Source organism: Drosophila rhopaloa, unplaced genomic scaffold (assembly GCF_018152115.1).
Source record: "Drosophila rhopaloa isolate 14029-0021.01 unplaced genomic scaffold, ASM1815211v1 contig_36, whole genome shotgun sequence".
In the NCBI taxonomy this organism is placed as follows: Eukaryota; Metazoa; Arthropoda; class Insecta; order Diptera; family Drosophilidae; genus Drosophila; species Drosophila rhopaloa.
In genome coordinates this window covers 1,311,155-1,321,995 of record NW_025335130.1, presented here as the reverse complement: position 1 = coordinate 1,321,995, position 10,841 = coordinate 1,311,155, and the positions used below count along the sequence as shown (strand labels likewise).

General features: G+C 37.5%; 1 protein-coding gene across 1 annotated transcript; it reads left to right on the top strand.

Annotated features, from left to right (window-relative positions):
* The first annotated feature begins 2,653 nt into the window (after positions 1-2,653).
* Positions 2,654-4,186, top strand: LOC108041539 (60S ribosomal protein L5). The gene is made up of 5 exons (XM_017119466.1): positions 2,654-2,693; positions 2,752-2,784; positions 2,953-3,216; positions 3,277-3,714; positions 3,926-4,186. The coding sequence occupies exons 2-5, from the start codon at positions 2,782-2,784 to the stop codon at positions 4,118-4,120; spliced, it is 900 nt and encodes a 299-aa protein (XP_016974955.1). The 5' UTR covers positions 2,654-2,693; positions 2,752-2,781; the 3' UTR covers positions 4,121-4,186.
* The last annotated feature ends 6,655 nt before the right edge of the window (positions 4,187-10,841 follow it).

Genomic DNA, 10,841 nt, shown 5'->3' with positions numbered 1-10,841 from the left:
TTCCCTGTTAGTTCCCCATCCAAATTTGACGGACTTTTTTATGCGATAGTTAGGCGATGTTTTTTTGGTGCAACTCTGAGTTCTTCTTCTTGACAGTGGAAATTGGAACATTCACTACGAAAATTTAAAAAAAATAATGGCGGGTAACTTTTGAACAGGAAGGCGCCAATTCAAAAAATGCAGTTTATACTTGTAATAATTAATTAATTACTGCTCCATCCGTGTGGCAGTATTAGGTGTTGCTCCACTCTTTCCTAGGCGCATACCTTACTCACAACATTGAGCAGAACATTTAAAATGAAATAAAATATGAAATTATAATAAAACAAAAAACAAACATTTATATATAATGAACTTGATTTGTTACCATTTAGACAATATTGGGCAATAGCTGTTCATATTTTGCCTGCAGGCTGGCAAAAATCTGCAGACGTATTAGTTCGTTTTGAATGTTCGCGTAGATCACTTGCAGTCTGTTACCAATTATCATTTATAACCCTGTTGTGCTCATTTTAAATGTTGTGCAAAATGCAACGGGCTAAAATGATGAGCCACAGCTGTTCAGATCAGCTGTTATCGGATGGTGGATGGTGGATGTGCTCTGTGGGAATCGGAGTTTCACATTTGTCAAAAATCCCAACCGTTTCAGACGGATGGACTCTATGGGAAGAGGGCATTAAAAAGATTATAGATTTTCTCACGCAGCGTAAGTTTAATGAATGAACGGTGTTCGATAAAACTTTTAAGAATGCATTGGAGTTTTGTAAAAAAAACACATTTTATATTTAAACGTTTTTATTATATTACTATATACTGCTTAAAATTATACTCTTAGAGCCTGTTTATTTTTGTAAGAGTCAGTCAAATAGGAGTTTCTGCGACAGAGGGTCTGTCTATTAGTCAGTCCCACAATTCATCCATTCATTACAAATAGTTTGAATTTACAAATCAGCCATCTTAATTTATGTAAACCAGAGTAGTTTGTAAACTGACTGTTTGGGAGGTGGAGAATGGCTGAAAGATTAGTTTATCCCATAGCATTTAATAATGTAAAAGCAGGAAAAGGAATTTTTTTTTTAATTTTGACAAGGCTAGAAGTCCTGTTTTAAACAATTCTGATCACGCTACTTTATACAGTTGTCTGCTGTTTTTAGATGGTAAATGCTGGATCGGTGAGACTAGGAGCTTCACTTCTGGAACTTCCCAATGATTTGGGTATAAGCACACATCAACAAGACTTTGCTGCTTCGATTTTAAGCGGCAGTCAAAAGTTTTTAGCTTATATAATCTCTACATCAGCTATGAGAGAGAGCGAGAGGAAATAGCTGACAAACATTTTTCGTTAGGCCTTTTCTCATCCCATTTGCGTTGCCAGTCTGCTGAAATGAACCATGGATGATCGTTCATCAGGCCCCAACGAAAAGATTATAAAAATTAATCTTTTAAAGTATGTGTTGTTAGGCCGAGTACTCAGATCGTGCTACGGTCCTACTGCCAATCAGCTGGGTTTGTTGACAAAAAGTTAAAAATCACATATCGTAATTGCGTGAAAGAGCCTTTAAAAGATATTATCAACTTGGCAAGACAAGTCTGCCGCTGTACAAATAAATTAAAAAACAATACAATTTTTTTTTTTATTTACTAATAATTATTTTCTAATTTAAAGTTCATTTCTGCATTTTTTTGTGTTTTATAGTACATTTATGACCTAAGAAACACTTTGCTCTGACAATAGGCACCCCAGATAGTATTAATGTTAGTTTATCCTGACATGTAAACTCCTGCAATCGAGTTTTGGGTGTTTTTTGATTTTTTCCCTGCATTTTTAAAAATGTTCAGTGAGAAGCGCACGCCAAAAGATTAAATTTTTTATTCTTTTCGCTAGGGTTCACCCAAATATCAATTCCCCAGACTGGCAACACCATGCAATTTTCTGGTGTTTTTTTCTTCCATCTAAAGACCGAGGTAAAAAAAGACCCTTGACGAAAAGTGTACGCCAGCTGTTTGCCTCTCGCTTTATCTCATGACTGGCGTATAGTTTTCGTCGATCTGAGTACAAGGCTTTAAAGTAGAAAAACAAGTTCGCCAGCGGGTAAAGTTTTTCCTTTGTGATCTCATGTAGGGGAGTACATCAGCATTCAATGTGCTACGGTTGTACTGTTAATCAGCTGGGCTTGTTGTTAAAAATAAATAGAATTTAAATTAAACATATATATATATATTTTTTTATATGTTATGATAATTTCTTTGTTTATTTAAAGTCTATAGCTTCACTAGTACTTGTGGGCCTTATTGGTGTTTTCCGTTAATTTTTGATCTAAGAAACACTCTGCTCTTACAACAGACATTTTAAAATATTAAATATTTTAATCTTTTCTCAGTTCATTTCAGGTGGATCGCAAGGCGATGCAATATTTTGTAATTTTTTCGGCGATCTGAGTACTTTTGTGAAAAAGGGGGCTGACGTAAGTTGTATGGCTCTCGCTCTCTCTAGTACCTGACGAACAGAGTTTAGAGATCTGTGTAATAGGTAGTTGAGTCACCTGGAGCAACCAAGTGGGTGTAGGATATTATGAAGCTGGCAACCATTGGATTATGTCTTAGGTAAATCGAATGGTATTTTTATGTACATGTTGTGAATTCGATTGAATGCCACACTGTTTTCTTTCTTTTCGCTAGCAGCTTCCGGCGAGGTAAGTGAGAAAAAAATGTGTTGCACGTGTTTTTATAATATATTGTATGTATTTTCAGCGGTGATAAATATTTTCATTAAGGAACAAAATGGTGGGTTGAGAAAGAGAGATTTAATTTTATTTCAATCAATGTGAAAAATTAATAATATCACAATTACACAGTTACATATGTCAAGCTGCTTTGCCTTAACTTTTGAACTCATTGGTCGGATATTTTCTAACTAAAATATATTTTTGTTTGTATGCGTGGCCTCTGCAGGGTTTCGTTAAGGTAGTCAAGAACAAGCAGTACTTCAAAAGGTACCAAGTCAAGTTCCGTAGGCGTCGCGAAGGCAAAACCGACTACTACGCCAGGAAGCGATTGACGTTTCAGGATAAAAACAAGTACAATACTCCCAAGTACCGTTTGATTGTGCGCCTGTCCAACAAGGACATCACTGTGCAGATAGCCTACGCCCGCATCGAGGGAGATCGTGTGGTCTGCGCTGCATATTCCCATGAGCTGCCCAAGTACGGGATCCAGGTAAATGGAAGCACTTTATTTATGGGGCACTACTTTACGCACATCTTTATTTTGTTTCAGGTTGGTTTGACTAACTACGCTGCTGCATATTGCACCGGTCTGCTGGTTGCCCGTCGTGTGCTTAACAAGTTGGGCCTTGACTCGCTCTACGCAGGATGCACTGAGGTGACTGGCGAGGAGTTCAACGTGGAACCCGTCGATGACGGACCGGGCGCTTTCCGTTGCTTCTTAGATGTTGGATTGGCTCGCACAACAACCGGAGCTCGAGTGTTCGGTGCCATGAAGGGAGCTGTTGATGGCGGTCTGAACATTCCCCACTCGGTGAAGCGCTTCCCCGGTTACTCAGCAGAGACCAAGAGCTTTAATGCCGATGTGCATCGTGCTCATATTTTTGGGCAGCATGTTGCCGACTACATGCGCACTCTGGAAGAGGAGGACGAGGAGAGCTTCAAGCGCCAGTTCAGCCGTTACATCAAGTTGGGCATACGTGCTGATGATGTGAGTACAATACTTTTTTTTTCGACGTCCACTTTATAAATTACAACTGCGTTTCGCTTCCAACAACGCTGGCTGTGCCAAAAGTGGACAACAAAAAAGCAGTAACCTCTGTTCGAAGTTCGGACACTCTATTATCTGAACTTCCTGTTATGGTTGCACATTTCGTCCTATTTCTCAATTTAATGTTTTAATAATCTACTTCCCTTTTCAGCTTGAAAATATCTATAAAAAAGCCCACCAGGCAATTCGTAACGACCCCACGCATAAGGTTACCGCTAAGAAGACTGCTGGCGTTACGAAGAAGAGGTGGAATGCTAAGAAACTCACAAACGAGCAGCGCAAGACCAAGATTGCCGCCCACAAGGCAGCTTATGTGGTTAAACTCCAGTCCGAGACGGAGGCCTGAAGTCGCTTGTCACTCGTTGCAGTTCAAGTTGGTGTGAAAATAAATAAACAATTTTAATCACCAATATTTCGCATGCAATTAAGTCATTTGAGGCGGTCATCATATCTTGTCGCAATTTCTTATAAGGTTAGGGTGGCACGATTTGGGTTCCATAAAATCGTGTGGACGAAACGTAATCAGTCGAGTTGATCTAGTCGTATTGAGATGATTTAAACTCCTACCCGATGTTGTTCCTTTAAGCATCGATTTGTATAATTTTTTGATTATGTACTAGGCAATCGTACAGAAAATTTTGTAAAATGCATTTCATTATTAGAGAATCTCCATTCCCCTTGTAAATTGGCTTTTAAACCGTTTTCACTTAAATTGCCATTAAACTGAAGATTTTTCTTTGAGCTTGTCGATTGAATCGGACGTAGAATCTATTTTCGTAAGCGTTTTTATTTGGTATGAATATGAATAAATACAGGGTGCGGCGCTTAAATCCGGACAAATTTGAATTTGAATTTCCCGCCACATAGTCATTCCGCCAGAGGTCGCTACTGGCGTTCTTGTAAGCCATGGGCATCTCGTAAATAGTCATAACCTAAAAATGGCCGGGATGTTACGTACAAGTGCGGAGTACAACCGAAGAGCCGCGATTATCGAAAGTCTTCGCGCTGGGCGTTCGCCGACAGAAATAATTCGATTCTTCGGGTACCCGAGATCAACTGTATACGATATTACATCCAAGTACAATGCTTCTGAAAAGTCAAGGGAAGGTTTTTCTAACCCAGCGAGGAGAACTCATTCGAGGGAACGCATTTCACGAATTTCGGCAGTCGTGGAAAAGGCTCAGGCGCTGATTTTGGAGGACCGGTTTAGCCCGGATTTGAACCCCCTGGACTATTATGTTTGGAGCGTAGTCGAAAGGGTTACTAACAAGTCCAGGCACCCTAATGTCGCATCTCTACGCACCGCTATCGAAGCAGCATTCACCAATATGGACAGCGCTGTTTTAAAGAGAGCATGCGACCGTTTTAGGACAAGGATAGAGGCGGTCATTAGGGCTGAAGGAGGTTATATAGAGTAATTTACTCTCGGCAGGAACAACTAATATTTCTGTAAATGAATTTTCAATTTTTTTCATATTTTGTTTAAATAAATTTGTTTTTAAATAAACAATTAAATTTGTCCGGATTTAAGAGCCGCACCCTGTATATCAAAGTTAACAACAAACCCGATTCCCTTGGAAAAATAATTTTCAAAACAGTTGTGATCAAAATATGACCTATCAAAAAATATTTTAAGCTAATTTTTTAGTTTGAGTCAGTATCGATAAAAAATCGTAAGAATGGTTTTTGCCCGCCATTTGAATTTAGCTTAAAACAGCTGAGCTGGGTATAGTATTAGAGTGTCCTAAATATTATTTCTTATTCGACTTTGGCCTTTAAAGCCTAGTATCCAGATCGACGAAAACCGTACGCCAGTCATGAGAGAGAGCGAGAGGCAAACAGCTGGCGTTCACTTTTCGTCGGGCCTTTTTTTCACGTCGGTCTCCTTATAGCCTAGTATCCAGATCGACGAAAACTGTACGCCAGTCATGAGAGAGAGCGAGAGGCAAACAGCTGGCGTTCACTTTTCGTCGGGCCTTTTTTCACGTCGGTCTCCTGATCGACGAAAAAAATACCAGAAAATTCCATAGCGTTGCCAGTCTGCGGAAACGTGAACCCTAGCGAAAAGATTAAAAAATTTAATCTTTTGGCGTGCGCTTCTCACTGAACATTATAAGAAATGGAGGGAAAAACTCAAAAAACTCACAAAAGTCGATTGCAGGTGTTTACATGTGAGGACAAAATAACATTAATACTATCTGGGGTGCCTCTTGTCAGAGCAAAATGTTTTTTAGGTCCAGAATGTACGAAAAAACACAATAAAAGTTCAGCTATGAACTTTAAATTAGCAAATAATTATCAGTAAATTAAAAAAAACAACTGTTAAATTTAAATTGTATTGTTTTTTAATTTCTTTGTACAGCGGCAGACTTGTTTTGCCAAGGTAGTTGATAATATCTTTTAAAGGCTCTTTCCCGCAAATACGATATTTGAATTTTAACTGCTTGTCAACAAACCCAGCTGATTGACAGTACGACCGTAGCACGCTTAAATCTGATGAACTCTCAAACTTTTGGTCACACTGGAAAGATTAAAGTTTTTACGCTAGCGTAATCGTTTGTCGATCTGGATACTAGGCTTATCGACGAAAAAAATACCAGAAAATTCCACAGGGTTGCCAGTCTGCGGAAATTAACTTTGGGTGAACCCTAGCGGAAAAGATTAAAAAATTTAATCTTTTGGCGTGCGCTTCTCACTGAACATTATAAGAAATGGAGGGAAAAATTAAAAAAACTCGATTGCAGGTGTTTACATGTGAAGACAAAATAACATTAATACTATCTGGGGTGCCTCTTGTCAGAGCAAAATGTTTTTTAGGTCCAGAATGTACGAAAAAACACAATAAAAGTGCAGCTATGAACTTTAAATTCGCAAATAATTATCAGTTAATTAAAAAAAAACAACTGTTAAATTTAAATTGTATTTTAATTGTTTTTTAATTTCTTTGTACAGCGGCAGACTTGTCTTGCCAAGGTATTTGATAATATCTTTTAAAGGCTCTTTGCCGCAAATACTATATTTGAATTTTAACTGCTTGTCAACAAACCCAGCTGATCGACAGTACGACCGTAGCACGCTTAAATCTGATGAACTCTCAAACTTTTGGTCACACTGGAAAGATAAAAGTTTTTACGCTTTGTCGAGGCTAGTATCCAGATCGACGAAAACCGTACGCCAGTCATGAGAGAGAGCGAGAGGCAAACAGCTGGCGTTCACTTTTCGTCGGGCCTTTTTTTCACGTCGGTCCCCTGATAGCCTAGTATCCAGATCGTCGAAAACCGTACGCCAGTCATGAGAGAGAGCGAGAGGCAAACAGCTGGCGTTCACTTTTCGTCGGGCCTTTTTTTCACGTCGGTCCCCTGATCGACGAAAAAAATACCAGAAAATTCCATAGCGTTGCCAATCTGCGGAAATGAGCTTTGGGTGAAACCTAGCGAAAAGATTAAAAAATTTAATCTTTTGGCGTGCGCTTCTCACTGAACATTATAAGAAATGGAGGCCAAAACTCAACTACTCGCAAAAGTCGATTGCAGGAGTTTACATGTGAGGACAAAATAACATTAATACTATCTGGGGTGCCTCTTGTCAGAGCAAAATGTTTTTTAGGTCAAGAATATACAAATAATTATCATTAAAAAAAACATATGTTAAATTTATATTGTATTGTTTTTTAATTATTTACAGCGGCAGACTTGTCTTGCCAAGCTAGTTGATAATATCTTTTAAAGGCTCTTTCCCGCAAATACGATATTTAACTGCTTGTCAACAAACCCAGCTGATTGACAGTACGACCGTAGCACGCTTAAATCTGATGAACTCTCGAAATGTTGGTCACACTGGAAAGATTAAAGTTTTTCCGCTAGCATACTCGTTTGCCGATCTGAGTACTAGGCCTTAACATCAAAACCTGCCTTTTTCATAACCTTGTAGAGGGTATTATAATTTTGGTCAAAGGTTTTGATGACCATTTTCAGGGTATTTCGCACAGTATGTAATCTATTGACATGAAATTTTTCAAATCGTTTTTTTTATGCATACTTGGATCAAGGTAAAGTCGCGTGCCGATCGGACTTCTATATCCTATAGCTCCCATAGGAACAATCGTATATACTTTGCAAGAATTGATGATATTTCGCGCAGTGTAAAAGCTATCTTACCAAGTCGTACTTTTTTATGCATACCTTGATCAGGGTAAAAGCGCGTGCTCATCGTACGACTATATCCTATAGCTCCCATAGGTGAAATCGGTCCAAATTTGATGTTTTTCAGAATATTTCGCGCAGTGTATAAGCTATTGACATAAATTTTTCAAACCGTATTTTTTTATGCATTCCTTGATCAAGGTGAAAGCGCGTGCAGATCGGACGTCTATATCTTATAGCTCCCATAGGAACAATAGGGTAAAATCTGTCAAAATTTGATGTTTTTTAGAATATTTCATTTATATAAGCTATTGACATAAATTTTTTCAAGTCTTATTTATTTACGCATATCTTGATCAGGGTAAAAGCGCTTGCCGATCGGACGTCTATATCTTATAGCTTCCGTAGTAATAATTGTTAGAGGCGGCGAAAATATCCATTTTTTTCTATTTTTATATGAGGTTTTGCAGTATAAAAGCTATTGACATGAAACTATGCAAATCTTATTTATTTATGTATACCCTATTCTTTTCGCTACTTTTTAAATTTTAGCAATTTCGGCAAAGTATTAAAACTGCAAGGGTATTAAACTTCGGCTTGCCGAAGTTAGCTTCCGTCCTCGTTCTATATTCAGAATGGATTTTTTCCATTTATATCTCTGTAAAGATATTCGTCTTTCCACGTTACCCAAAAATCAAATCATTTATATACAATTCCTATTTTATATTATTTGTATACCCTTGCAGAGGGTATTATAATTTTGGTCAGAAGTTTGTAACGCAGTAAAGGAGACGTTTCCGACCCCATAAAGTATATATATTCTTGATCAGGATCAATAGAGGATTCGATATAGCCATGTCCGTCTGTCCGTCTATCCGTCTATCCCTCCGTCCGTCTGTCCTTCTGTTCCTCTTGCCCGTCTGTTTTAATACCGTTTGCGAGCTCAGTTTAAAAGCTAGCGATCTGAAACTTTCACGCTTGTCCTAAAACATGTGTACGCAGATCAAAACCGCCCCAATCGGTTGTTCCTCCCATAGGAACAATCGGATATAACTTGCAAGAATGGAAGATATTTCGCGCAGTGTAAAAGCTATTAACATAAATCTTTCCAAATCTTATTTTTTTATCCACACCTTGATCAGGGTAAAAGCGCTTGGCGATCGGACGTCTATATCCTATAGCTCCTATAGGAACAATTGGGTAAAATCAGTTAAAATTTAATGATTTTTAGGATATTTCGCGCAGTATATAAGCTAAATCGTATTTTTTTATGCATACCTTGATTAGTGTCAAAGCGCGTGACGTCTATATCCTATAGCTCTCATAGGAACAATATACTTTATTCCTTTCGCTACTTTTTCATTTTTAGCAATTTCGGCAAAGTCTGCAAGGGTATTAAAACTTCGGCCTGCCGAAGTTTCTTACAGATATCTCCTATATCAGCTAACACCACAACACATGCAAAAATTGTTAATCGTGTTTAGAACTATAGATTTTTTCAATGCCTGCTGAACGCAATTTAAAGAAAATATTGAGAATATCTTTTCACACTAGTGTTCCAATCCATATAATGTTATTAAAACTTTTATTATTAGTTGGTTTTGCTGACTCTTCAAAAACTACCCTTAATTTTGCAGTTGTGCCACATCCCTAATTGCGGCTTGATGCGGTAAATAATATTTACCTTCATATTTTTCTTTAACAAACATGTATTCTGCCATAAACTTGCAGTTTCAAATTCAAATATCGTATTTGCGGGAAAGAGCCTTTAAAAGATATTATCAACTACCTTGGCAAGACAAGTCTGCGGGTGTACAAAGAAATTAAAAAACAATACAATTTAAATTTAACAGTTGTTTTTTTTAATTTACTGATAATTATTTGCTAATTTAAAGTTCATTGCTGCACTTTTATTGTGCTTTTTCGTACATTCTGGACCTAAAAAACATTTTGCTCTGACAAGAGGCACCCCAGATAGTATTAATGTTATTTTGTCCTCACATGTAAACACCTGCAATCGACTTTTTTGAGTTTTTTTAGTTTTTTCCTCCATTTCTTATAATGTTCAGTGAGAAGCGCACGCCAAAAGATTAAATTTTTTAATCTTTTCGCTAGGGTTCACCCAAAACTCATTTCCGCAGACTGGCAACGCTATTGAATTTTCTGCTATTTTTTTCGTCGATCTGTGGACCGACGTGAAAAAAAGGCCCGACGAAAAGTGAACGCCAGCTGTTTGCCTCTCGCTCTCTCTCATGACTGGCGTACGGTTTTCGTCGATCTGGATACTAGGCTTAAATACTCTGAATAGAGCTCTTTTTGCCACCCATTCTCTTCTGTTAATTTCTGTCAATGCTGCGTATTTAGAATAAACGTCAATACATGATAGGAATTGTTTGTTATCGATCATATAAAAATTAATAATGAATTTAACTCTTGGATTAATTGTTTTTGAGGTAACTTCCAATGATAGTTTAACGTTTCTGTGCTGTCTTGGCAATGTTGCAAGCCTCACACTCATTTATTATGTTTTTAATTAGTTTTTTAAAGTTATGGCAATTCAAGTTTCGTTGTGTTGTATGTTATTTTTATTTTCAGTTTATGAAAATTATTTATAGTTTTTACATTATTTAAGTAACTTAGGGGTCTTTCTGTGATCTTCTTGTGCTCTTTGCACTGTTTCTTGCGTTGGAAGCGAATGCTCAATATTGGTTTTTCCTATAGATAGATTTACTTATATTTTTACTCTTGAAAGAGCATGGTTATCTTAACTAGGTAGATACTTTATTTTTACGTCATATTCATTTAGTTTTATTTTCCACCTCTGAAGTTTTATGTTGGGTTCTTTAAGATTTTTGTCGATGATCACTACCAAAAAATGGGACCTGAAATAGTTTGTGGCCCAGACTATTGCTAGCAATTCTTTTT